At 41.0% G+C, this 27,844-nt stretch overlaps 2 protein-coding genes across 5 annotated transcripts in view; one reads left to right on the forward strand and one right to left on the reverse strand.

Annotated features, from left to right (window-relative positions):
• dock5 (dedicator of cytokinesis 5) overlaps positions 1 to 20,894 on the forward strand; it is a 39,542-nt gene extending 18,648 nt beyond the window's left edge. Inside the window, exons 16-51 of one of the 3 annotated variants that reach the window (XM_026186959.1) lie at positions 96 to 168; positions 292 to 395; positions 653 to 833; positions 1,179 to 1,276; positions 1,358 to 1,447; positions 2,721 to 2,821; positions 2,953 to 3,087; positions 3,181 to 3,292; positions 3,694 to 3,764; positions 3,993 to 4,099; positions 4,239 to 4,375; positions 6,378 to 6,473; positions 6,665 to 6,763; positions 7,068 to 7,238; positions 7,350 to 7,450; positions 8,630 to 8,688; positions 8,940 to 9,094; positions 9,247 to 9,332; positions 9,721 to 9,877; positions 10,025 to 10,065; positions 10,147 to 10,237; positions 10,391 to 10,513; positions 10,843 to 10,932; positions 11,457 to 11,561; positions 11,843 to 11,984; positions 13,028 to 13,109; positions 13,221 to 13,305; positions 13,478 to 13,564; positions 13,688 to 13,864; positions 16,234 to 16,317; positions 16,399 to 16,536; positions 16,780 to 16,952; positions 17,110 to 17,254; positions 17,451 to 17,610; positions 17,820 to 17,938; positions 18,071 to 20,894. In XM_026186959.1, coding sequence (XP_026042744.1) covers positions 96 to 168; positions 292 to 395; positions 653 to 833; positions 1,179 to 1,276; positions 1,358 to 1,447; positions 2,721 to 2,821; positions 2,953 to 3,087; positions 3,181 to 3,292; positions 3,694 to 3,764; positions 3,993 to 4,099; positions 4,239 to 4,375; positions 6,378 to 6,473; positions 6,665 to 6,763; positions 7,068 to 7,238; positions 7,350 to 7,450; positions 8,630 to 8,688; positions 8,940 to 9,094; positions 9,247 to 9,332; positions 9,721 to 9,877; positions 10,025 to 10,065; positions 10,147 to 10,237; positions 10,391 to 10,513; positions 10,843 to 10,932; positions 11,457 to 11,561; positions 11,843 to 11,984; positions 13,028 to 13,109; positions 13,221 to 13,305; positions 13,478 to 13,564; positions 13,688 to 13,864; positions 16,234 to 16,317; positions 16,399 to 16,536; positions 16,780 to 16,952; positions 17,110 to 17,254; positions 17,451 to 17,610; positions 17,820 to 17,938; positions 18,071 to 18,172 — 4,077 coding nt within the window. In that variant the 3' untranslated portion in view covers positions 18,173 to 20,894. Of the gene's footprint in view, positions 1 to 95; positions 169 to 291; positions 396 to 652; positions 834 to 1,178; positions 1,277 to 1,357; positions 1,448 to 2,720; positions 2,822 to 2,952; positions 3,088 to 3,180; positions 3,293 to 3,693; positions 3,765 to 3,992; positions 4,100 to 4,238; positions 4,376 to 6,377; positions 6,474 to 6,664; positions 6,764 to 7,067; positions 7,239 to 7,349; positions 7,451 to 8,629; positions 8,689 to 8,939; positions 9,095 to 9,246; positions 9,333 to 9,720; positions 9,878 to 10,024; positions 10,066 to 10,146; positions 10,238 to 10,390; positions 10,514 to 10,842; positions 10,933 to 11,456; positions 11,562 to 11,842; positions 11,985 to 13,027; positions 13,110 to 13,220; positions 13,306 to 13,477; positions 13,565 to 13,687; positions 13,865 to 16,233; positions 16,318 to 16,398; positions 16,537 to 16,730; positions 16,953 to 17,109; positions 17,255 to 17,450; positions 17,611 to 17,819; positions 17,939 to 18,070 lie in introns of those variants that run through there. The other 2 variants (XM_026186960.1, XM_026186961.1) reach the window with 2 other exon arrangements.
• A 1,654-nt stretch (positions 20,895 to 22,548) lies between these two features.
• tas2r202 (taste receptor, type 2, member 202) overlaps positions 22,549 to 27,844 on the reverse strand; it is a 32,283-nt gene continuing 26,987 nt past the window's right edge. Inside the window, exons 1-2 of one of the 2 annotated variants that reach the window (XM_026188033.1) lie at positions 25,199 to 25,283; positions 22,549 to 24,880 (exon numbers count right to left, since the gene is read on the reverse strand). In XM_026188033.1, the coding sequence (XP_026043818.1) occupies positions 23,835 to 24,773 (939 nt within the window). In that variant the 5' untranslated portion in view covers positions 24,774 to 24,880; positions 25,199 to 25,283 and the 3' untranslated portion in view covers positions 22,549 to 23,834. Of the gene's footprint in view, positions 24,881 to 25,198; positions 25,284 to 27,844 lie in introns of those variants that run through there. The other variant, XM_026188032.1, reaches the window with a different exon arrangement.

Raw genomic sequence — 27,844 nt, forward strand, 5'->3', positions numbered from 1 at the left:
TATGTAAATCTCCCAACTGCATTTGTTCCATATGCATAATCCTGTATTAGCACATTTCCTAATTCCAGTACCTTTTTTTTCCTTGTCCTTGCAAGGTGACGATTCCCATTGAAGACGTGTGCCGCTGCCACTTGAGGGTGATGTTTAGACACAGATCCTCCCAGGACTGTGAGTGACTGTGCCTTATTTGTATGACAAACACCCACGTGTAATGCTGCCACCATGTTAAACACAGCTAGTGTGAGTGTTCTTGGATGAGTTCCCATCTTTATGCTCCTATGTGCCCTTCAGCTAGGGACAAGTCAGAGAAGCCCTTTGGCATGGCCTTCGTCCGGCTTATGAGAGGAGACGGAACCACGCTGAGAGATGGCAGACACGATCTTATCGTCTATAAGGTATTGTTGCGGAATGATGTATAGGACAGGATGCTTTTCACATATTTATGCTGTGTTAAAGGTAATTCATTGAGCTTTAAGATAAGCAAGAGAATGTTTATTGCTTTTATCTAATTATGCAAAAAGCCTGTCTTGAATAGCTGACAATGGGTAGATGGATTATTCATGAATCTCTCCAGAGTCAATAAATATGAAATTAGATTTCCATTGATCAGTGAAACCTCATGATTCATTCCCTAGTTTCTGACTTTTCCTAGGTTGACGTGAAAAAAGCAGAGGATGCTAAGGTTTATCTCACCTTGCCAGCAACCTGGGCGGAAGTGGAGGAGAAGGAGAAGCAAACGGGAAAGCCGTTCCACCATTCAGGAGTCATTCCTGTGACTAAGGACAGCTTCCAGCTTGCCACACTCACCTGCTCCACTAAACTCACTCAGAATGGTACCATCTGGCTCATCTCTTATTTTTTCTGCCACCCTTCCAGCCTGTCATAATGAAAAGATGTCCTGTCACAAGTGGTGTTTTAAGAAATGAAACAGCTTTGTTGATGGATAGCTAAGCATACTGTCATTTGACCTCCCTGCTGATGGCTTTGAAATTAATTAAAGTGATCCGTGTTGCCAATATTTTGCTGATGTGTTGATGCTGTCTGATGCATTTCTGATTCAATTAATGCTGAAATTTCTGCCTTTTAATGTGGATTACATTAAGTGATGTGGCAACAGAGGAGACGTTGCTCCTGCTGCTTTTTGTGTGTTCATTTGTTTTCTCCCCTTTCTCCTTTAGTGGATCTACTCGGCCTTTTGAACTGGAGGTCTAACACTGAGGATCTTGACCAGATTTTGCAAAGACTCATGGAGGTGGAAGGAAGCGAGATAGTTAAAGTATGCACAAAAATTATCTAGAGTGTTTTAGAACACTGTATTTAATGGCATTGTTGTAACAGGTTTTTGTTTAATCCACAGTTCCTCCAGGACACTCTCGATGCCCTGTTCAACATCATGATGGAAACCTCAGAAAAGGACACCTTTGACACTCCGGTGTTTAATGCCTTGGTTAGTCACAGGAGCTACAGTTGCATATAGCCTAATATTAGGATTCTCATCAGTTTAAAAGCCCAAACACAATTAAAACACTCCATAATTGGGATCAACCCATTGCTTAATTGCAGGGGTGTGGAACAAACCTTTTCATAATCCCATCAGTATAAATAACAAATCAAATGTAAATGATTTAACCTGATTAGTGTCTTGCTGAGCTCTTCCTGTCAATGTCCTCTGGCTACCCAATGACAGGCACTGTTGTTGTTGCAGTGAACAAACTGTACAGTATATATGCCCATTTTCAGTCAGCTGATCAAAACACATCAAAGACAGCTGACAAAAAAAAAAAGTTTACATGCAACAGCAGCCAGTGTCAGTATGTGTTAAATCCTACTGTTGAGTTTCAGTTTGGGTTCTCTCAGGCTGAATCAGTTCACAGGGATGAAAATGAGTCATAATAATAAAACTGAACTGATTTCACAAGTTTAGAATTTTTTTTCCTTCCCAAATTGAAATTCATTCTGAAATTTACAAAAATTGTGCGAAAGTTGCTGCGATCACCAGCCTTGATGATAAATGCAGTTCCTGTGCCTGCTTCTTAAAAGCCACCCAGTGTTTTTGGCTTTTGAACACGTTTAATGCTCCAGCGTAGTCCATCAGAACTGCTTGTGAGATGATTGATCCCTACCCCCGCAAACACACACACACTTTCTTTTTTTTATGCCAAGGTTGGCAAGAACCCACTGTTTATTATTACTATGACTCCTGAAAGCAGCAATCTGACTTTCACACCCAGGCTGTGCGATGGTGACAGAGTAATCGGGGTTAAAACTTTCTTGTCTCTCTGTTTTCTTCCGTTTGTAACATAACTGAATCTGGCACTTCTCGTGCAAACAGCTAAGTGGAACGCTGTGAATGCCTTCTAGGACGCGCTGTATGAAAATGTGTGTTGTCATCTCTATATTTAAATCATATCATGCCTCCCTCTTGTCTGTGATGGCAGACTTTATGAAATATGGCCATTCATAGCAGCTTTGAGCGCATTTGCCTCTTGATGTTTTTCCGATTGTTTGAACTAATACTTTTTTACCAAAACCTGGCACTTCGTGTGAAGTAGTGACTGTGTGATGCTCTGTTTGCATTAGCGCCTACTTGATACAGCCTTTCTATAACGTTAGAGGAGTGAACAACTTTTCATTTACATAAAATGATAACCTTTATGAACTGTTTTAATCTGCACAGACTTTAGTTTTATTTCCTCCTTGTTCCTTTTGCTTTTATCCAGGTATTTATAATTACTCTTATTGGCGACATCAAATTCCAGCACTTTAACCCCGTCTTGGAAACCTACATCAACAAGCACTTCAGCGCCACCTTGGCTTACGTGTGAGTCCCCGTTCTATATTTATACTTTTAATAGCTTGTGCTGTTTATTCTTAATTCTTTCAGCTCTTCTTCTCCTCCCACACCATAATTACCCCCTTAGACCTTAATGTCTAACTGATTCACTTTCTCAGGAAGCTAACCGGGGTGCTTAACTACTATGTGGGCCATGCTGAAGAGCCTGGCCTGACTGAGAGACTCTATGCTGCACTCAAAGCTCTCAAGTACCTGTTCAGGTTTATTGTACAGTCCCGAGTCCTCTATCTCAGGTGTGAGAAGCACTGCAACACAAGAATCCACTCAGCATTTCCATCATTCGGAGGGTGACTTCTTGTGTTTTAATGGTGGTGTTTTTACTGCAGGTTCTATGGGAACAGCGAGGACGGAGACGCTTTCTTCAACTCCATCCGCACCCTCTTCCTCTCTTTCAACTCTCTCATGGACAGACCGCTGGATGAGGGAGTAAAGATAAAGGTACATTGAAGGTGTTTGTGTGTTTAGGAACTAAATATATCATGTGGAAGCATTTTATAATTGTATTTATTTATTTATTTTTAACCAAAAAGCCATTTGTCTAGCTTTACAATGGAACTAAAATGCAGCTGGTTAGACTTTATGAAGATATTATTTTGGTTTTTGGTCTCTGTTTTTCTGCTGCTGCTGTTCAATAACTGCAGCAATCCAGCTGTGAAAAATGTGTTACACTGTTGTACACAAGTTATGGAGGAAGCTGTACAAATTAACTGCAAAATAATGTGAGCTCTTTGCTGGCGGGCTCGATGAGGTGAGGAACAAGCTCAGTTAAAAAGCTTGTTTGACTAGAGAATAAAAATCGTCTTCAGCCTGATGAGACCTGATTCTTTTCTTTTTTTCAGGGGGCTATATTGAAATACCTCCCCAGCATCATTAATGACATCCAGACTGTGTTTGATCCTGTGGAGCTCAGGTAACTCTCCAGAGAGTTTGCACAGCGGGAAATGATAATTGCCTGTCTACGTGCAAATTGTCATATTTACTTCTGAGCAAAGCAGGCGTTTTTCCTCAATTCTTGCCGCAGTAAAATCAACCCGTCGTGTGTGCGGCTCATTAGTCCTCTGTGACTATAATTACTGGATGTGAAATGTGAATAGCATTAAAATTGTCACAGCTGCTCTTTTGCCTCTTTTTCTTTCAGCGTTCTCCTCGCGAAGTTCATCGAGAGCATTCCCGACTCTCAGCTCGTGCGTCAGAAGCTTGGTTGCATGTGTAAAATGGTGGAGAGTGACCTTTTCAGGCAGCCAGGTAGGAGTCCTTGAGGCTCAAAAAAAAAAAGCCTGTGATGACATTTCGTACGAGATGAAAGAGGAAAAACAACTTTTACACTTGCGTACAAGTTTATTAGGTTAGATCCATTAACGGGAAATGTGCCGTGTTCCCTCAGAGTATCGAGATGTGCTTCTGCCGCTTGTTACCGATCAGCTGAGTGGGCAGCTGGACGACCACTCGACTAAACCAGACTACGAGGCCTGCGTCCAGCTGCTCAGCACAGTGCTGGACAACCTGGACCGCAAAGACGTGGTGAGGCAATTACTGGTTCACGTTCAAATTACCGTAGGAATTATCTCGTCAGAAATGAGGTGGTCGATACGAGCTGCCAAAATTCAATTTATCCACAGAGAGCGTAAAGAGCTTAGGTATCCATGGGGATCACAAAGAAAAACTGCTACTCTTTACCATCACAAGGAGCCAGTTGGATTGAATTGAGCCTATTTTTAGATTTTATCTTAGTACTTTTAACTGGAGAAAAAAGCCTTAGGCAGACCCATAGCATGCTGGAGGGATTATAGATCTCATCTAACCTGGAGGAGTCTGCGATCCTCTGGAGAAGCTGGAGGATGTAGTTAAGGATAGGAATGTCTTGGCTGCTCTGCTTACCCTGCTGCCACTGTTGTGCTTATCCAAGATAAGCTGTTCAAAATGGATGGATGGATGGTTAAGTGGAACATCTAGTTATCTCAGTTTGACTTTTACTTGCCTAGGTTTTGAAATATTGCTCTCTAGTGACTTTTCCTCTCTCCCCCCCCCCCCCCCACCCCACCCTATTATACCGGAGATGAATGGAATTACCTTCTTTGATGCTCCAGTGAGAAGAAAAATGGCAGTCACATCACTTCCCACATAGGTTGTCTGGATAATCCACAAACCTACATTTACTAGTGTGAAGCCTACCTTCTAACGTTGATAAATATGAAAAATACACATTAGATTATTTCATCCTTTTATTTTATACCTAAAGAAAAACAGCAGACCACAACAGACCAGCGACCTGCCCATATTCACGAGTTCCAAAAATAGAGCTATGTCAAAGGATGATTCAGCACAAGCATGACAGAGTAATAAAGTAGAAAGCAATAAATTCAACAAATCCCACTGCAGTATCTTTTTACTGTTTAGATGAGAGAGCAGGCTTCGTGTGTAGCTTGGTGATATGCAAACTGCTGCTGAGTTTACACTCAGCTTTGTGGTCAAAAATGTAGCCAAGCTGACAACGTGGTGTCAGTAAATTTAGAGCTGAATCCATTAAAACGCTAAAAACCTTAGAGCTGGCAGTCTCTTATAGGTTGTACACATTTGTTTGTATTTTTGAATTGTTTCTAAGTTTTCTTTCCATTGCCAGAAAGCATAAATTAATCCTGATTAATTTAGTTTGCAACTGAATGTGGTCAATTTCATGCAATCTGGTAAAAATCACAAATCTGGAGCCTTCTGCATGTACACAAAATGTACAATAACTATTCATTCATAATCCAGCCAGAACCACGTGGATTTGTAACAGGATTTCAGACATTCCCCCACAAACAGGGACATAATTGCTGCAGGACAGCAATTCAACTGCAAAATGACGTAGCCTCTCTTATATAAAGGATTATAACCAGAATACAACCCGATGGCAACCAGTTGAGTTGAGTTCCAACTCTGAACTCATTGGAACAGAATGACTGTGATTAGCTGGAACGTGCGGCAGCAGTCTGCTATTATTTACAAGCCTTCGCCAGTTTGTCTGAGAGTGATTGCAGTCAGCACGAATCAGGCCGTGATGGTTTAGAGACGGATTCCACCAGGAAACCAGAGGTCACACAGAGGTTGAGGTTGTTGCACTCTCAACCACCTGAGGAGCAGTTAGTTGCCACAACTACTTGTTAGTCAGAAATTGGGGGGGGGATGGACGACCACAATTTTTCTCTTGAATTTTTACTCTAATATGACTAAAATCCAGACATGACAGTTTCTGATACAGAAATGCTTGACAACTGGAATTAGTGAATCAATCCACTAATTGATTGAGTTATTATATTTTATGTGTGTATGTGCGCGTGTGTGTCTATTTTAAAATTAAATACTGTGGGCACCGCAAAGGGAATTTCATTCATCTCCACGGGGACAAATACTGTCAAAGCTGAGTATTTCAAAAATAATGAAAGCGCCCCTGTTAACAGTTTAACAAAAAGGGATTCTGTCAGTCTGTGACAGCACGTCTACGTCGCTGGTAACGGTGCCTGAAGCTGTTCTGTCTGCGCAGGGTCCAACCAGGGGGCACGTTCAGCTGATAATGGAGAGGCTTCTTCGCAGGGTTAATCGCACTGTCATCAGCATGGACCGATCATCTCCTCTCATTGTAAGACACACTCATATTACAGCTGAAATGTGTCCTTGACAACCACATTGTCAGCATTGGTTTTAATATTAATGGCACTGACATGAACAATGGCTATATATATATATAGCTGAATATGTAAAATATGTGCTGAAAGTGTCTTTTTTTTTTTTTTACTTTAAAGATATTTGACTGTCTCTCTCTTGTGGCAGGGTCACTATCTCGCCTGCATGACGGCGATCCTCAAACAAATGGACGACATGCATTACTCCCACTACATCAGCACCTTCAAGACGAGACAGGATATCATTGTAAGTGTCTTGGTTCCTCCCCTCTTGGCTACAGCTTGTCCTGAAGCATCTCATCAATAATGGGCTTTAAACCACCCAGGCCACTTACTGCTCCTTAAGAGAATATTGATTCTAGACATTTCATGCAGTGGATTAAGCACGCATGATGAGGATGTCCGTGGGCCTTAATTAAGCCGTGGGACCATTATGCCTGACTGACGTGTAGTTGCAGTGCTGTGAATTTTTGGCAGGTTTTATTATATTTCTTTAAAGGGCTGGAGAGTAAACCCATGCAGTAATGATTTTATTGTACTTTTGACCCAAGGACTTCCTCATGGAGACATTCATCATGTTTAAAGACCTCATGGGAAATGTCTTCCCCGCTGACTGGATGGTCATGAACCTGGTGCAGATGGGAGTCTTCCTCAGGGCCATTAACCTGTACTCAGACGTCCTTAACAAGTTTTTCCTGGACAAGGCGCAATTTGAACTCCAGGTTAGTCTCGTCCTCCTCCTGCTTCAGTAGAGGTTACATTCTTTATTAAACACAAACTCGAAATCAGTTAATTATGGTATTAATATTTGAAAACCCTGCTTCCCCTCGCAGCTGTGGAATAACTACTTTCATTTGACCGTGGCGTTTCTCACTCACAAGACGCTGCAGCTGGAGTCCTTCTCTCAAGAAAAACGAAACAAGATACTGAACAAGTGAGACCATTTACTATTCATCAGACAGGTTATTAAAGATAACAAGCAGATTGTGCGTTGTGTAGAATGTAAACAAAAATAGAGTGCGTTTTATAATTGGCTAAATATGGAAGAAAAGCATATTAAATGCTGAAGAATAAATGTGTTTTCATTTTTATTTTTAATACACAATACAAGAAAAAAAAGACTGGCATCACTTTTGTTTTGAAAAGTCCTTATTTTTGAAAGCATATTTGTTTTCTTCTAATGTAACCTGAAATTGATTGGAAATCTTGTAAATGGCAAATAATGATTAATGGAATAATTCATCATAAATCATTTATGAATTTTTTAATGGAGTATCTACAAAGGCATACATTGGGCCTCGTTAGCAACCATTACTTCTGTTCTCCTGTGGCACATTGTGCTACCGAACTCAAGTTCATCACATTAAAAGACTGATTAATCATTTGAAAACCCCATTCCTATTACGTCCGCTGTTGCATTGATTAAAGAAGTGGTAAATTTGGTTAGTGGAGCGGGTGGAGAATCAGGCTCTGCGGGTCAAATTATAGTGTTAAAATGGACCAAAAAAATTGAAATCTAATGTTCTTCTCAAGTTCTAAGAAATAAAGGGTATCCTGGTAATTCAACAGTATGTACCACTCCATTTAAACAAACTGGTTTTAGTGGGAAGCCAGAGTACCTACAGGAGTTTGACAGATACCTCACAGGTCCTTATCTGCCAGCTTCTCAAACTAAAAGAACAAGAGAGTTTTTGATTCAATTTTATTGATATAGCGCAAATAATAGCAACAGTGGCCTAAAGGTGCTTTACATTGTACAGACCATACAGTAATACAGACCCAGCAATCAGATGGCCCTTTATGATCTACCGAATCCAAACTGGAAGCTGAAGAGGTGGCTGAAAGCTGAAGGCTCTGCCTCCCATTTTACTTTTAAATACTCTAGGAAGCAAGTGAGCTGCTCTATATGGGTGATATGGTACTACGAGGTAGGATGTGGTCTGATAATTATTTGTTCTATTTTTTGTTTTCCTTTCTGCAGTTAAATATAAGATTTAAATCATATGCAAATGACTGCATTTTGTCATCATTTCCCATTTGCACACCTCTTATGCCACTTTTGTTGTGGTTGTAGAGCATATTTTAACAACGCTTTGATTGAATTTTGCTGCAGATACGGAGACATGAGGAAGACTATTGGATTTAAGATCAGAGATATGTGGTATAATCTCGGTGAGTGTGCTGGACCATCTGGTAATGCTTCTGTTATCACAGAGTTTGTGGAACTGTGTATTCATTCCCTGCAAGTAATGCAAGGGGAATAACAAGACAATATTTTTTATTGTCCGGCTTCATATTTTGTTGTTGTTTTGTTTGCCACATTATTAGATTTGTCCTCTCTTTGTTGAGAATGAAGATGTGGTTTATTGCCTCCTCAAATAACACTATGATGTTTCTGTGTGATAATGTTCGTTGTCCCTCAGGCCCCCACAAAATGAAGTTCATCCCAGCTATGGTCGGACCCATTCTGGAGGTCACATTAGTGCCTGAGCCCGAACTGAGGAAAGCCACCATCCCAATCTTCTTTGATATGATGCAGTGCGAGCACAACTTCAGCCCTGGACACACGTTTGAAACGGTGAAAATCTGCCTCAGAAGTTCGCCACTTTGGTGGTTTTTGTTTGAATTCTGCGAAAGCTGCTCCTGGCTAAATATGACATTTGTGATGCTTGTGTGATGGTGGCCTTGGTTACTTTATTTATTTTTTAAATTTTCTTTTCATCTTTGCAGTTTGAAAATGAATTGATAACAAAATTGGATCAAGAGGTAGAGGGAGGCCGAGGGGATGAGCAGTACAAAGTCCTGCTGGAGAAAACGTAAGCCAGAGGAGCAGATCAAACAGCAAAGATTTCTTTTACCCGAATCTGTTTAAGGAGTACACCGCACTGATGAAAAGCACTGATTCTTTCTCAAAAAGGGATTCGCATAGGATTGCTTCAAAAAATAATACAAAGGCCTTTCTGATTGTATTTTGATTCGGCTCTCAAGGAGCCAGAAGAGCGAGGTAGTCTGTTAGAATTGTAAGCAGTGTCTAATAAAGCGATGTCTCTCAGGGACAGAATGTACCATTCTGGAATAATAAAGCAAATTTTATTGTGTTTGTCAGAAAGAAAGTCGGGCTTTAGCAAAGTGATGAACTAGAAATTTACCTTTACAATTGAAGAGTGGTCTATAAATGACTTTTGTTTTGTTGGGTATGTGTAGATTATTGGAGCACTGCAGACGCCACAGATACCTGTCCCAGTCAGGAGAAGAGCTGGCTCTGCTGCTGAGCAGCCTGCTGGAGAATCTACTGGCGTACCGCACCATCACACACGATGAGAGCCCCGAGCACCGCATGAGCTGCACCGTCAATGTGCTGGTATGCCCTCTGCCTATATTAACCAAAGGTGTAATGCTATTTGCAATATAAAGCAATCACCTATGCAAATAGCTTGAAAGAAAATGTTTAAAGGAAAAGCATCAAATTTTCCCTCTTTTTTTTTTTTTTTTTTTTTCCTTCCTGCAGAATTTCTACAAAGAGAAGAAGAGGGAGGACATTTACATTAGGTGTGTCAGATTGAGACGTAAAGCCTATTGGTTTGCAGGCTAATGGGCGAGCTGTGTCTAACCGCTGTGCTCTTGTAACAGGTACTTGTACAAGCTGCGAGATTTGCACCTGGACTGTGAGAACTACACAGAGGCAGCCTATACTCTGCTGCTGCATGCCGAATTACTGGAGGTCTCTGACACATCAAAGCCTTTTTTTTTTTTTTTTTTTTTTTTTTTTTGACAGAGAGATCTTTTTTTTAAAGTCTGAGCTGTTTAATCTTTTTCAAGTGTGCTTCTAAATGGTGAACTGAATGCTTATTTATGGTTATTTGCTTTAACGCAGTGGTCCGACAAACCTTGCGCAGCTCATCTGATACCTCGGGGAGACGGGGAGCATGTGTGGACCCAGCAGGAGCTGAAAGAGAGGCTCTTCCAGGATATTATATGTTACTTGGACAAGGGCAAGGTGATTATTAGCTGCTCTACATGTGAGCTGTTGTCTTAGCATGAGGCTTAAACCACTCCAGAGAATGTCTGTTCTGTAAGTCAACATTGGCAAACTTCTCAGGAAGTTGCAAAAGCAACAAAAACACAGACACAGCCACAAGACTCTTGAGTTGTGACAGCGTTTAGGCTTCTCAGTAGTTAGCGCATGAAGCATCAACTGTTATCCCCCGAAGCTGTGAGGTAGGGGTTTTTACCGAGAACAGCAGGGGGAACCAGATGGCGAAGTATACCTTGTGTTATGTTTACAGTAGTCCCTCTTATGACCGAGTGGTGCATGTGTCTTCTCAGATGTGGGAAAAGGCCATTGAGCTGGGCAAACAGCTGGCCAAGATGCACGAGAGCCACATGTTTGACTTCATGGAGCTGAGCCAGCTACTGGTAAGAAGAGATGCTTTAGAATTGAGTACTGCAAATAAAGCACTGTGATTACTGAAACCTCAGAGAAAGTCACCTTCATAAACAGATAGGGAAAACAACTGATATAAAGTGCAGACTCTCATTGTTTATGGCCTCATTAATACTAATTTAAATGAGCGTGATGACAAGAATTATGTGCCAGCTCGTTCGAGGCTGCAGCCGGTTCTCTGGGAAGGAGAGAAGAGAGTGTGTGCGGTAACCTTTTGCTGAGCTCATTTTCACTCCGACAGCGTCTGCTGATAGTGTGGAGTTTAATTTGATTATGTGCAGTCTAGTTATAAAGTCTCTCAGCGTTAGTCATTTTGTATATTTGTGCTTCAGAAGTCTTTTCTTGAAATTAGGTAAAAGATAATGAAAGTTTTGTTGCAGTGATTTCTTTTTTTGAATACTGTTATAAATGGTTTTATTTTTGTAACTGCTGTTAGTTTAATTTCAAAATACTGTCTTTGAACTGTATTTACAATCTTGTTTGGCTTGTGTTACAGAAAAAGCAAGCTGAGTTCTATGAGAAAATAATGCATGCGATGCGGCCGCAGCCCGAGTATTTTGCTGTTGGATATTATGGCCTTGGATTCCCGTCCTTCCTCAGGGTAAGAAAATGAACACCTATCTCAATAAATAGAGACTTAGGAAAAACCCTTATGTACCCGTTGCTTATGCAGTGAGCTGGCTTTTTGAAAAATGTCTCGGGGCAATGTGCAATAATGCCGATAAAGGTTATTAGCTTTCTGATGACACGAGCGAATGTCAGCACAAATACAGCATCACACATGCACACCTCTCGTATATCATGGAAAATGAGGTTGATCATAATTCTTGCTGCTTATTGACTTTCATTTGATGTGTTACACAATTACACTTTCTGCTGCAGAATAAAATGTTCATCTACAGAGGCAAAGAGTATGAGTGGCTCGAGGACTTCAGCTTAAAGCTGCTCTCTCGGTTTCCAAATGCCGTGCGGATGACCAGCACAGCACCCCCCGAAGAAAACATTAGCAACTCCCCAGGACAGTGTATCCTTTAATGATAAGAAAATGCTTTTAAATCATATGTCAGCATTTTTGGACATGGAGTATTGTGACCCACCCCTTATTTCTTCATATTTTGCTTCCAAGAAGCCAGACTTGCTTGTGATTTTCTTTTTCTCTTTTCTTTTCCTTTCTTTTATGTGGTCTTCAGCCATAGTTCTGCAGGCCTTATAGATGTCTTTCAAAGTTTTTTCTTTGGAAATTGGCTGCTTTTTCACCCATTACAGTCCAGTTCTTGTATCTGACCCTTTTCAGAGGAATGCTAGTTAAGCTACTTAACCTATGAATTATTTAGGCATAAAAAAAATGCCACCTAACTCATGAACCATTATTGCGGGGCTTGATTTCAGCCCTTGGTTGTGAGGATCTAGTTAACATTGATGAAATTATGAATGCAGAAAAGTTTCATCAGAACAGGAACGGCATCATTTTTTAGCATGGAAATGATCTAAAATAAACTATCAATTAAGTAAGTGCAAAAATCTTCATAGATTGGCCTCCTCAGAGTCCCAGCCTCAATATCCCAATATTAGTGAAGCAGTGTGGGATCGTTTTGACAGAGAACAAAAGGCAGTAAAATCCAAAGAAAAGGAGAACTATTTTACTATTTTACGAAAGCTTGTCTAAGAGAGTGAATGTGCAAACAATTTTTTGCCTCACTGTATCTATTCTGTATTTCTGTAACAAAAAACCCCCAACCCCCCAAAAGATCAAAGCAGGTCTAGCTGAAGATTCACAGACCAATGCAGATGTAAGAACCATTGTGTATGTCTGATACCTTCATTAAAGCTTTAGCTTTAGCTTTGGTCCATGGCTAGTTAGCACATATTAGCATGCTAAGAGAGTATGTTAGCACCAGCACTGTGAGAGTTCTTTTCTTACCTCAGGAGTACAATTTTAAAAAATAAGAAGGCACTTGCTTTTATTTGCCAATTAAGGAAACTCTTAAAACCATACTGAGTTTGACTTGTGTTTGTTGTCTCTGCTTTTTCATATTGTCCCTCGTCTTATCCTTAGCTGAACTTCAGACATCCAGTGCTTTACTGTCAAGCCTGTTCTCACTTTGCCGAAGCAGTTTAAAGACAAGGGGGTTCCAGAGCAGATATTAAAGTGCGTAACAGAACACTTAAAGGCTGATTTATTTTCCCGTGGCTATCCTGGGATTTATGGTTCCCTGGGCAAAGCGCTAACTCAATGGTGTCCTTCCCTGTTCTTTTCCAGCTATTACAGAACCAATGAAGTGGACCAATTCCAGTATTCCAGGCCCTTCAGGAAAGGTGAAAAGGACCCAGACAATGAATTTGCGGTTAGGACTTTTTAAATTTACTTTAAAGCAATGACTCATATGTAAGCATACACTCATAAATTAAAAGAAGGCAGAAAAAAACCCTGTGTAGGCACATGCCGCACCTCAAAGATTGATGAAGACATGAAAACGTCAGCCTTTATATTTTATTGTTATTTATTCTGCCCTATAGACCATGTGGATCGAGAGAACAACATACATTACAGCCTATCACTTCCCAGGGATTCTCAAATGGTTTGAAGTCAAATCTGTCTCAATGGTAAGAACACTGGACTAAGCCTTGATGCTCACACTCTGTGTTTTCTTACGTCGCATCGTTTGGTTCACTAAAATCTGTCCTAAAATACACTTTATTTTTAATGTGTGTCTTTTTAATGTGCAGGAGGAAATCAGTCCTTTGAAAAACGCCGTAGAAACCATGGAGAAAACCAACGAAAAGCTGAGTAACCTTGTGCAACAGCAAGCATGTGATCGCTCACTGTCCGTCAACCCACTGTCCATGATGCTCAATGGCATAGTTGACCCCGCAGTCATGGGTGGCTTCTCCAACTATGAAAAGGTCATTTAAAAAAAAAAACTAATATGACATTTTCTCTTCAGATTGCTTTTTTTTTTTTTTAACAGACAAATAATTTAAAAGGGATTTTTTTTGTAATTGGGTCATCTTATTAGGCTGGAAGCTTTGTGGAAGTTCTCAAAGCAAACAAAAATGGTTTCTGGACAACAAGCAGATTAAAAAAAAAAAATCTCACGCTTCACAGTGAAATGCTGATTCCCGACAAAGACGTCCTCAACACACATTCACTCATTTTTGTTTCAATTATACCAGTGTGTATAGGGATAGTAACTTTTGGCATGGATTTCAAAGAACAGCTCGTGCACAGAGATGGGCAGTAACGCATTACTTGTAACGCGTTACTGTAATCTGATTACTTTTTTCAAGTAACGAGTAAAGTAAGGGATTACTATTGCAAAAACGGTAATTAGATTACCGTTACTTTCCCGTAGGAACGCTGCGTTACTGCGTTACTAAAACTGTGATTTTTGCGAGAATGTCTCACGACAGTGACGTAAGCGAGTGCGCCGTTAGTGACAACAGCTGTGTGCAGATCAACAATGGATCACATATCGATTGTGGGAGAGAGTATGAGCGTGCAGCATTTAAAGCGTGGAAGTACTGACCTTACTTTGAGTTTGATTCCATAAAAAGTGACAAAAACATTAGCGTCCATCGTGCGTGGGAAGAAAACTTCTTTTTACAGCGAAAAAAACCCCTAAACTTCCAAGCAAGCATCGAGTGCGCAACGACGTAATGGGAAGCTCACAGAGAAACTCGCGGATTCTTCAACTGACCTCCGCCTACCGCACTCCCGCTTTACAGGTGAAAATAGAGCAAAAGGACCGCTAGTCTTTGACTTTATTTATTTTCTGCTGTGTTTTACTTGCATCTATTTGAAAGAGTGAGTGTAAACACACAAAAATTATTTTATGTGCTGGAATGTGCAGAAAATAGGTTTAAATATTAAACAAATTTCTTCCAGTCAGAGAATGTTGCATGTAATTAAATTTTTGTTTGATGCATAAAGTTAAAAGATTAAAACTGATAAAACAAGTTAAAAAAGAGAGACTTTTCCATTTGATTACATTTTGTATGATGGATTATGTAGAAAAAGTAGAATTGGGCTGAAAGATTTATCGCTTTATCACCTCTTCAGGTTGTAAATTGTGATTTTAAAAAGTAACTAAGTAACTAAGTAATTAATTACTTTTGAAAATAAGTAATCAGTAAAGTAACGGGATTACTTTTTTGGGGAAGTAATCAGTAATTAGTTACTGATTACTTTTTTCAAGTAACTTGACCAACACTGCTCGTGCAGTACTGTGAATGCAGTTATACGGTCATTAACTAAAGTAACGGACAGATTCAAACTCTAATCTGATGATTGAATTAAAGGAACAGCAGTGCTCATGGAGCACACAGAGATCACAGAGAACATACTGTCCTCTGAGAAAACATGGATTTTGATGCATTTCACCTTGTTACAATACTTCTCATTGTTAGGCTCATCTCTGCATGAAAGGGTAATTATTTCTGTGTGTTTTTGAGCATTCCTGATATCACATCATCAAATGAGAAGTCAGTAGATGGAAATGAGCTTTGTCATTGTGGCTTTAGTCGCATAAGAACTCTTGAAGATTTTCACCATGGGAACAAAAAAAGAACAAAGAACAACAAAGTCATCCGTGACCCAGATGACAGCGAACAGAACTTCATACCAAAAATGATCTTTTGAATTCACCTGCGTTTTTTGTATTTCTGGTGTAGGTGGTGGTGTAGAAATACTGCATGTGGACATGTGGACATGCCAAGTGTTTGGCAGGCTGTATGAATTGATCATTTACTGCGACAACAGCAATGTAAATTGTACAAATGGGGAAAAAAGGCTCCTTTTTTTCTTTTTCAAATTGAATATGTACAGTGCACACTAGAAGCCACCCTTTACATCTATTAAACTATAGTAGAACAGTGTCTCACTGCTTCTCCTTGCAGACTGCATTGTTTGCTGAATTGGTTTCATGTCGCTTGCACAGCTCTTAACTTTTTTTTTGAGCCAGAATAATAAAGCATTCAATCGACCAACTACTGCCAAAGCCCTCTAATAAAACATAATTAATTCAACTCCAAACAATAATGGTGAATTATAATTTCTAAATCCTTTTTTTTTCTCCCCCACTCAAAACTTCTGGCTGGCCTGTTGCTTGTTATGAGCTACTTGATTGTATTCATAAGTATACCACTGTGGCCTCTTTGCCACTCTTTGGAGCTCTATTCAATGTAGCCAGTAGCTGTATTTTAAGTGACAAGGCTTTAACAACACAAAAAGACCCCAAGTTGTCCAATTTTCATTCTGGTTCCATTCTCTGCAGGCTTTCTTCACAAACGCCTACATCCAAGCGCACCCAGAGGACCGTCAACGCATTGAGGAACTTAAACGCCTCATCGCCCTGCAGGTAAATCCTTTGCTTGTCATTGCCACGGTATCCATGACAGCAGCCTTCTAAAACACTTAGGTACTCCTCTCCCCCCTCCAGATCCCCCTCCTGGCAGACGGAATTCGCGTCCACGAGGAGAGGACAACGGAGCAGCTGAAACCCTTGCACAACCGCCTGGTCACTTGCTTCCAAGACCTTCGGGAGAAAGTGGAGAAGCAATATGGCGTCATAACTTTGGTGTGTTGCCAGCTCAAAAACTCAATTTAATGTAAGAGGGTGCCAACTTAAGCTATTGGCCCTCTTGCCTTCCTATCAAATGGTTCTCATTCAAAGCAGAGTGTACATTATATTAGTGCAGGACCATAAATCTTCCTTTAACCAATCTATTGCGACCTGTGTTTTGCCTGTCATTGTGCTCCTCCCCTGCCAAGATCTCCTCTCCTCCCCCCAGTGACGCTTAATCCCATTTGTGTGTCCCAGCCCTGCTCTCTCACTGAGCAGAAGAAGAGTCGCGTGGGCTCAGTGGTGATGCCCTACATCCTGCCCTCCACCCTGCGTCGCATGTCCACTATCTCAACCATCTCCAACGCCTCCTCGGGCCTCTCCAGCGGCTCTGCTTCCTCAGACGGGCCCTCCTGCCTTTCCTCCCAAGAGTTAGTCCCAGCATCCTTGTGCTGCTTATTTTATCTACCTTTCCATCCTGTCTAGACATTGCTTACTTTAAAAAAAAGACTTTTGTTTTCCTTGTTTGGGAAAAAAAAAATGCACCGTCTATGCATCTGATTCTATATCTGCTTCATTCACAAACAGTTCCTTGTTGTCCCGTCCCAGAGATCGCAGGGCGTCTGTTCTGTCCCGCTCAGATGAAGACAATAGGATTGCTAGAAAGAACAGAAAGGAGTGGAGTGTGAGCAAATCCCAGAACCTCCTTGAGAGGCAGTCAGATGGAGATGAGGTAAGGCCTTATGCCCAAGAACTGTTTACACACTTCATATTTCTTCTGTTATTCTTATTCCCCTGTAACATGCACTAAACAAAGGTACTTAAAAAGGCCGTGTTGTTATTGTGTCAAGTGTTTTAACTGTGAATTGGGAGCAGTCCCGTTGTGCTTAAATGGTTTTGCATTGTTGTGTTTTCCACTTTCATTCTAGACTCCTCCAGAGAAGCAGCAGAGGCCCAAGAGTTTACAGCTGGGAGATCGCCGGCTTACCCTCTCCCTGTTTCAGGGGGTTTCATCTCAGCTCAGCTTGTCTAACCCGCTCAGCCCTCTACCTGCCTCTCCACACACACCGCAAACACCACGCAGCTCCAGTATGTTACCCCCCCACCTCCAAAAAAAGTCAAACACTGCATGTCATCGTTTTATTTTCTCTTAAAGTTATGCCTTACACACGCAGAAACAGGAGGGCTCCGTTGTGTAAGCACATTCTGGTCTGAAGCCCTAATCAGGTCACACACACACCTCGTATTCACTGATGCATGTGGCCTGAAAAGCTTTTATTTCCTCTCTCCTGTCATAGGTTATTCATCACTTCTCACTGACAATGATGTCAGAACCATTGACACTCCAGGGACTCCTCCACCTATGCCACCAAAGAAACACCCGCATGAGATTGACAACTCCAGATTTTCTACAGAGGTATGTCTGCTCAGAGAAAATCTCACACACCCCCTTACAAATACATATTTAATGTCATGTAAACGCTAAAATATTCTGTTTTTATTTTTATTTGAAGTCCTAACACGAGCACTCTTCTCTTTTTCCCCGAAGTTTTCGCCTCCACTCCCGATGAAAATTGAGAGCAAGCCTCCTCCACCGCCTCCAAAGGCACGGAAGTCAATGTTCCCGTCCTATGAGCACCCCCCCCAGTAAGATTATTACCCCCCTAATTCTATGATTTGGCTGTGATTTATAAACATAGCTTCATTTGTGGCAGAGTGGAAACCCCACAGCAAGGTACAGATTGCAGGACCATCAGATTTTCAATGGGAAGCATATTTCTGATGCAAGTTGATTATAGTTCCAAGCAGTCCTTTTAATTTTGTTGTTAAGCTGCGAGGAAGTTTAGGTTTGGGATTTCTGTCAATAGACTGTCAATAAGGGTACTAACGTGCAAAAAATGGATATATGATTTTCAGGTACAGATTTTAATTCTCTTTTTAGAAAAGATACTTTTTTTTTCTTAACACAAAGCGAATGTGGTGAACAAGGAATGATCAATGTTGTAATGTTATATTTTATTTGTAGACTAATCAGCCACAACATTTAAACCACACACAGGAGAAACGAACACTGATCATCTCATTATAATCCAGCATCGTCCTGGGAAGTTTGGTCTTTTGTGTGGATGTTAATTTAACCACAAACACCTGCTAAAGCTGCTGCAGACCAAGCACAGCTACCCATGGGAAAAGCAGCTGGTAGCAATGGGCTCTTTTCCTACACCACAAAAAACTGCTCAAGACCTACTTGAAAGCATCCAAAACAGCCCAAAGCATTGACCTGGCCTCCAAACTTCCCAGATTTCAGTCCTATGATGCTTCCACAAAATGCACCAAACCCTCAGGGGACAAAGGATCTGCTCCCGATGTCCCAGTCCCAGACAGCACAAGACATTCTGTGTGGTCCCCTATCAGTGGCCTGTGTCCGAGTGTCATGAGGGGAACCTACTCAGAGCTGGTGGTTTTAATGTTGTGGCTGAACAGTGTGTGTGCTTATAGAGTGACACTGGATGACTCATTTCCCCTCTAGCTGTTTACCAGCATTCCATTTTTGAACAGTAAAAAGCTGCATTAGATTCATTTCGAACTTGATTGAGAGCAGGGAAAACAATGTACAGAATGTAGTTATTGTTTGTTGACGGTGTCTAAACCACAATGTTTCAGAGACACTGGATGGCATTATTGAATGTGCTGCAGATTATGCGTTTGTTTTGATGTTGATGATGAACTGAATACTGTAACCCGTGCATCCAAACTAAACTACATCATGTTGATGGTGAGGTTCAGTGAAAGGACGTTTTGGAAAATCTGCATATTTGCATTGGTTAGGAGACAAGATCATAGATGCCACTCTTGTACCTTTTTAGTGGGCATGTAGCATGGAGCACAGACTGTGTATAAAAGACGAATGACATCACTGATTGGTTTGTGATTTCTGTATTTTTGAAGCCTCCAATTTAGCTAAAATCATGACAGCTTGCATTTCTGGAACAGGAAGTGACCATATTTAGGCCACTGAGTGTAGTGCTAAGTTTTCAGCTAAGCTGCATCCATGGGTAAGATGAAACTATTCCAGGAAATTCCAGTAAAAAAAAACAGCAACAGCAGGTCCATGTTTGCATTGGTGCCCAGCAGATATAGACTAATGGCAACATTTGGTGATCTTATATTCTAATAGATCAGCTGACATAAACAGATTTGTTTGTTTCAGTTTTGGCCAACTCTTCTTGGATCAGATGGTTTCATTTTTGTAACAGTTCAAATGACCTTAACTTTGAACCATGACTGAAGCTAATTATACATACAATCCCAAAACAAGTATTGTACCTGGCTATAAACATTCACTTCATCTCTGGGTATTTTTACACAAGAGTCTATGGGGACTGACTCACTTTTGGAGCCAGCTTCAGGTGATCTGTGTTTTTTGCACTTCCAGGTTGTTGCTTGAATTTAAGCCAAAAGGTTAGCTTAGCTTAGCATTAGACATAGAAGACACAAAAATACACCTGCCATCTGCAAAGCTCACTTAATAAATCAAATCACGAAACTATAAGAAACCTTTAGTTTAAAGATGACATTGTGTGGCAATCAGAAATAAGATCAGAAAGTTACTGCTCTTGGCCAAGAGATACTCATTCTGCCACATGTAAAACACAACGTTTCCCTCTTTTGTGAACAAATTAGGATATTTTATTAATCCCAGAGGAAATCATGAGATCTGAATTGTTTCCAGTCGGCAGCTGTTTTCAGTCCTAATGCTAAGCTAACTGTAGGTTATGGAGTCATCATTTAGACAATGATGTAAGTGGTATAGTCTCTTTCTCTTGTCGAGAGAGTAAATTTTCCAAACTTTCTAACTGGTCCTTTAAAGAACCCTAAACGCTATGTGCTACAAGCATAAATACCTCTGGAGTTCACTTTAGTTTGATATTTCAGGTGTGGGTAGATTTTCTTTTTTATCAATTAATTTTCAAGTAAATTATTGCTATTCGTTGAATTGAGTATTTCCTTAGTTTTGCACACCCAGTGTGTACAGAGATTGTTTATTTTGAGTGCAGTGTAATTTTTAGTATGATTTCAATATACACTTTTTCCTGTGCGCTGTCAAAATGTTCTAAAAGAAACAGTATGTGCAAAATCTCTGCATGTAAAAGTGCTTTAAGAATGATAGAGTTGAATCTTTTGTTAATTTGCCAGTGTTTTATTAAATTTACATTGTTTTTACAAGGGATTAACTTCTTTTGTACAGTGGAAATTCCTTAACGTGCATCAAAGACATTTTATACAAACAATGCCTCAAGAGATATATGATGATCTTTTTTATGAACAAGCTGTTGTTGACTTAACAGAAATAAAGCAGTTTCTGAAATGCCTGCAGACTCCCTATTTTTTTCCCTTTTTTTGATGACTATGATTATTTGAAAAAAAAAAAAAAAAAAGCCTTTTAGCTGCAATCTTGCCTCCATACAGAATACAGATTACCCTCTGTACCCTCGGTGGAAACGCAGCACTCACACAGACAGTTATCGGGATGCTGTTGGTGGCGTGAAAAAAAATTACCCACTCAAGCTCAAAACATCAACAAACTAGACACAGAAGTGGTGACCTATGCATTTCAAACACAATTAGAGTTGGTGTAGGTAAACGATACTTTGCTTTAGCTCACTGGTGCATAGGCTGGAGAGGCTTTTCGTGTGAAAGCAGGGAGGACTTTACGCAATTCTTCTAGGAATTGTGGGATGGTGCTGGTGTTGCTAATCTGTATTGTTAATGGCCTCTTCCTTCCTGTTGGATAGTGAGGTGCGGGGGTATCTTTCTCCCTTCAAGTCTCATGGGCAGTGGACATTTAAAGGGATGTTCACTCATGCAAAGGAAGCAACGTAATAACTGCCAACTTTAGCTGGATACTCGGGAACATCTCCATGGAAACAACCTCATAGTGTAAGAGGTTTGCGGCTTAATGCTGTAACAATTCCAAGGGCAGAAATCACAACAGCATTGTTCCTTTCTGTTGCAGACGTCTTTCCAGTCTCCTCTCAGCTGACTTACAAGCCAGTGGCACATCGGAGTGTCTGAGTCATTCCACAGTCTGAGGTCACTCACACAATTTCCATTTCCTTGAGACAGCACTCAGTCGAAGTTTGAAACATTTTTTCCACAACACAGTTGCAAACTCTTACACTTCATTTATCAGACATAACAAAGTACTTAAGTACAATTCTGAGATACTTCTCTTAGATATTTCTGCTACTTTAATTCTTTTATTCCAGTCCACTGTATTTTAATTTAGATCTTACTGCGGAAGCTTGGGCGGCTGCTTTTCAGAATATTTACAAGTCATTATAAATTAATTTCTGGTATAAAATTTGATATAAAATTCAATAATTTATTTTATTTTTCAACCTGCAGGATTTTTTTGGTCACTTGGGGTCAGCAGAAACAAGCTGTGAATACAAAATAAGACATACTGTCCTCCTTAGTTCGTAGACAACATATAAGTTCCAGGTGGAATATTTATTTTTCATCCATCCATCTGATTTGGGGTTGCTGGAGCCTATCCACAGGGCAGGACACAGGGTACACCCTGGAACAGGTCATCGATCTGTTGCACACATTCACACTTGTGGCCAATTTAGGAATCACCAGTTAACTCAACCCCATGCATATGTTTGGACTGCAGACTGAGTACCTGCAGAGAGGGATCATGTAAACTCCATATGGAAAGGTCCCAGCCTGGATTCAAACCCAGCACCTTCTGTGCTAGCCACTGCACCACCATGCCACCCCTGTTTGTTATAATTTCACTCATTTAAAATGATAATTATCGCATTTAATGCCTTTTGTCTTTTAAGTCTTAATTTGCATCTTTTTTTTTATCTTCCACTAAATGCAGTGTAGTTTTAAAAAACACAAGTATTTATTTATTTATTTATTTATTTATTGCTTTAACTGTCAAAGGAAAAAGTCCAAAAGTGATCAATAAAACAGCTTTAGTCTACCGTATGTGCATATGGTAGTTAAGACTGGGTCCAGTTTGAGCAGCTACAACTGTAGCCATTTCTTTCAGTTAATCACTGAAGAAATGGCCATTTGTAGCCATATTAGCGCTTTTATTTTTTGGTTCCTTTTATTGTATTGAGCTGTTCTTGGCCTCATCTTTAACCTAACTTGCCCCTGTTATGTTGAATCCAGCTCCCTCCAACAGGGAGAGGGGAAGACGACAGGAATGGAAGCGGAGGCCTTGGTACGACTTAACTCCCCTGCATCAAAGGATAATACGCCCTTTCTTACTTTGTCCGTTTAACAGCTGGAGGGATCCCGAGTCTCTGTGTGTAGTGGGATTAGCTGCACTATTGTATCTCTGCTTTGAACCTCACTAGGTGGTGCCAGAGGGTGTGAACTAATGTAGCATTGCAAGGAGGTCTGCTGCATTTTTTTTTTTTTCATTTTTTCCTTTTTATAAAAAAGCCCCTCTATTTACTCAGAGTAGGTTTGCTGGGCATGAGTGCACTTTTCAGGAACACCAGCTTCATATCCACACTCTCAGCAACAGCTACATAAAGTCACACCTGGGAGCTGTCGAGTGCAGGTATACACGATTCTGTCGAGGGCCAGCGAACACATATACTAAAAAGGAGGATGTTGGGGGGGGGGGGCTTCTCTTCATCGGGTTTGTGTTTTTTCCCCCTCATATGGTGCAGGGATTTGGCCTGGCATCCTTCCAGCTAACGTGCAGGTTACTCCAGTCCCTGTGTGCAGCTTAAACTATCTGCAACCTGAGTGAGGGGGGAAAAACTCTTAAAGCCAGGTTCTGCATACGTTCCTGTTTTATTAATATGCTCTGTACTCTTACCTCAGTCACATGTATTTTTTAACGTTTTCAGATGGGCCCCGAGTTACATCATGTCTAAGCACGCATGCTTTGGGATCTGTTTTACAGGCCTAACTTATTATTTGTACTACTGAAATATTAATATTCATAGGTACTGGCCTGGTCAGCTGGTTATATGGCCCCGGTGTGCGTTCACTTGCAGAGCTCTAAGTGGCCAGCACAGCTAAAATCCCATTCTGATGCAAGAAACTGTAATTAATGGTGATGCAGCAGGACAGTAGTCATTACTGAAATTGCTAGCACAAAAGATAAAAGAATACTTCAAAGTTTTTTAATAAGTTCAGACAATGACCAATTGATTTCAGCACAAAGACCTCCAGCAGAAAGCAAATTGGCTTTTTTTTGTCCCCCAGTTTTTAACTTTTGAAGGAAGGCTGGCTTGAGTCTTTTGTTCGGGCACCTTCAGACAAGACAAATACAGTTATTCACTAAGCCAGAAGTTAAAATCATGTATCAGCGTTTTCCAAAGAGTCCTCTTGCCGTAGATGAGCACCACGGCAGCAACGGTCGTGTAGAGCGATGTGAAAAAGATTGTGAGAGAGAGGGTGCTCTCTTGGTGCGCCACAATTTTGTAGTTGACATACAGGTCTACCACGAGCAGGACAAGGAAGTTGGCCACTAGACCAAGAGCCATTTCGATTACCCTTATCTGAGTGCCCAGCTTTGGAGGGTGGGTTCCATTGGTGCCAACTTTCATGTGCTGGAGATGGATGGCCAGGTGAACAGAGATGGAGATGCAGCATTTCACCATGACCACCCCTGGAAATACATCAGAGAGGAGCAAGTACATGACTTGATAAACCTTCACAGAAGTGGTGTCAGAGAATACAAGTCCACAGTCTCCATTTGCTTTGTAGGTGATGTTGCCAACCGCGTTTCCAGCAGCTGCTGGGTTGCCAGCGTTAAACAACACAAGCATTGGCAAACAGGTGCCAAAACCAAACAGAGGGATGAGAATCACAGCTATGGTCACGTGCTTGACGATGACATCTTGGGCATGTGTGTAGCAGTGGTTGGGTTCGTGAACCAGTTTGGTGCTGTAGTAGAAAGTGAGAAAGCTGCTGTTCCACATGATGATGAACTTGAAGCTGAAGGTAAGCACCAGCAGGATAGCGTAGCCTATCTGGGCAATCTGGCAGTTACTGTCCACCTCATCCATGGTCATCCAGAAGTAGCAAGTCATCTGGTGAGCAATACTGGCCACCGACAGAGCCATGGTGATAGTTTCACAAGGCGTCCACTGCTTTTTCTCCTTGTAGTTCAACACACTCATCAAAGAGATATAGGAATTAAAAAAGACAGTGGTGATGCCCAGCACACCCGTCATTACCCAGAGGGGATATTTAATTAACACAAGCATAACCCCAAACTCTTCTGTGCCGTAAACTTTAACAAGGATACCGTAGTCTTTAAGTCTCCGTGCAACACTCAGCAGTCTGTGTGGGTTTCTGAAGTGCTTTGGTTTTGCTGCGTTCAAAGAGATGACAAGAAGGGGGGGAAGAGGAATAATAAATTATATACACACACTCAAAAATCAGATGATTCTTCATTTCTGTCACAGAATTGAATCAGTCATAGCTTGTCAGAAGGGCCCGAGGAAAAGATTCACACATTTAGCATTTGAAATTCATTAAACAGATACAAACAGGCCCAATTAAAATCTTTGGTCAATGTTCGAATTTTATGCCAATTCTGAAATTTAAGGTGGTCACATGCAAAGCGAACAAGTGAGGTAAGAAGGTTAGAGTAATTAGTGTAGGAAATTCCTACACTAGCGAAGCTCACCTGGGTCAGATATTGTGTTTTTTATTGCCGTGAATCCAACTGAAGGTTTCTGCTTACGTTCTCTTTGCCTGTTAGTCGTGACAATACCCGGTCTGGCTCAATAACTTTGGTAGCAGCTGAGGAATCCTTTGTTTTGTTTTGTTTATTCAAGCATTAATCCTTGCCTGGAGTTGTCTGCAGGATGCACACGCAAGGTGAAAGTCTTGGATCTAAGTTTTCTTTTCATGGGGATTTATATTTTCACATTGGGTACGATTTGCATCATCCCTGACCACAGGTAGTGGCGACAGCTGGTTTGCATTGACATGAGGTGGACAGGATATGTGCTCATTATACACAGATCAAAAAAATAAATAAATAAATAAAGGGACAATTTGAAAACATCAGATCTCAATGGGAATCGATGAGCTTCTGGACAGTCTGAGCTGCAACCTGGCAGCATTGTATGGACCAAAACACAATGTCCCAGAGATTTGCATCCATTCAGGGGTATCAATTCTTTCATTGTCATAGAACTGCCTGCATACTGTCATCACATCACCCGAAGGAACTTTAATCCAGATACCTAAAGGCAGTTAGGGCGCTGTTGTCAAGCTTGTAGAGGTCTGTGTGTCCCTGATTGAAATGCCTTCCCAAACCATCACTGAACCATCACTAAACCTATGATGCTGAATGATGTTACAGGCAGCATAACATTCTCCACAGCTTATCAAGACTTTTTCACGTCTGTCACAAGTACTCAGGGTGAACCTACTTTCATTCGTGAAAAGCACAGGGTGCCAGCGGTGGACCTGCCAATTCTGGGATTCTATGGGAAATTCCAATCGAGCTGCACAGTACTGGGCATCATGAAGCCTATTTCTGGTTGTTTGGTAAGAGACATTCACACCAGCAGCCTGCTGGAGGCCATTTTTTTTAGCTCTGGCAGTGCCCATGCTATTCCTCCAGATACCAGTCCTACTGATACGGGAAGAACCTTTTATGACCCTGTCCAGCTCTCCTTAAGTAACTGGCTGTCTCAAAGAGTCTCCTCTTGAGACTGTGCTGGGAGACACAGCAAACCTTGGCACCTCATGCTGCCAATAATAACACTGACTTCAAATTCAAAACTAGTGAAAAAACAGTCAGAAAAGACGAGGAAGGAAAAATGTCAGTGGCCTCCACCTGTAAAACTGGTTCTGGGAAAAATTCCTGTTTTGGGTATTGTCTCATTGTTGCCCCTCTCGTTTCATTTCATGACCAACAAAGGAGCTGAAACTGATTAACAACCCCCTCTGCGACTTAACTGACCAGATCAATATCCCACAAGTTTAATTGACTTGAGGCTGCACTCTGATTAAAAAGTCCTTCCATTTTTTTTTTGAGCAGTGCATATTGATATCCAATGACTTTACTGTACGTCTGTCAGTGCAGCACAGCAGCTCAGCTAATCCACAAACCACAATCCAACACGCGCCGCATGCAAATACTTATTCCTGCTGTCCGCCACATATTTACAAACACCAAACCGCCCACACGCCCATTTACCTGATAAGAACAGCAAATCACCTTTAAGTCACCTTCACAAGCCGTGCTCATGCAGCACCTTATCACTTTAGCTTGTGCTGTGGAGCACCCCAACTTTCTTTTTAATGAGGTGTTGACGTAAAATTATAGTTCAACTCTATTTAGATTTCTTGTTTACTCCATTTATCCAGTCAAAACAAGCAAGATGCTGATTTCATAAGCACACAGTATGGCTTTCCCAACAGTCTGCAGTCACACTTTTCTTTATAAAAAAAAAAAAAAAAAATCACCTTAAGCCAAATTTCAGGGATAGATTCTGCCTTTTTGTTGCACAAGAGCATTAAAAAGCAGTTTTCCATACAAAAGCTCTTTGAAAGCAGACTGCGGTGGTAGCCTTTTCTTTTTTCTAAAAATAATAATAATACAATTTCTTTTACTATGCCAACCCTGTTAAAACTTCTGCCCTCCAAAGCAAGACTGCGATTTTCCAACGAGGCTTCCAGAACAGTATTTGTAATTAATTATTGTATCCGATTTCCTGCTTCTTGCATGGATCAAAGGACAGGCTAACGTGTGAGCACATGAGAAAGCTTGACGGATGTGCATTTACTGGGAAAGAAAGGGGGAAAAAATACTGGTTAGAGCAAACAGAAAGTCACAGACATTAACACGGACCCACAGAGGATGTGTTTGTCTTCTTGGGAAGCAAACAAACGACAAAGTCAAGCACAGCAGAGGCACATTAAACACTGTGTTATGCCAGTCTGTTGGTGTAGCTGTGTGGTGGGTTGGGATGGGGTGCCCCTTGCCCTGAAGGGGACTGGAAACAGAATTACTGACCAAGCCACACCACTACCAGCAGCTCGTATTCATTCAATATACGCACCTTTTGAAGATGGGATCTTTTGAAGAGAGGTGGGGCTGCAGGCACAGTGCTGACTCTGCTTACTGAAGGTGTCAGCTGCAGGTCAGTACCGCTAGTTTAAGAGCTAGTTTACCTTCTTCCTACCCCCTCCCCAAAAAGATCAGACATGCATCCCTGCACAGGACATGAACGAGGCAATTCTGCTTCGTTTTGCTCTACAAATTATTATATATTTTTTTTTTACCAGAAAGCAAACTGCCATAAAGAGGGTCAGA

The sequence above is a fragment of the Astatotilapia calliptera genome, chromosome 12 (genome assembly GCF_900246225.1).
Source record: "Astatotilapia calliptera chromosome 12, fAstCal1.2, whole genome shotgun sequence".
Taxonomy (NCBI): domain Eukaryota; kingdom Metazoa; phylum Chordata; class Actinopteri; order Cichliformes; family Cichlidae; genus Astatotilapia; species Astatotilapia calliptera.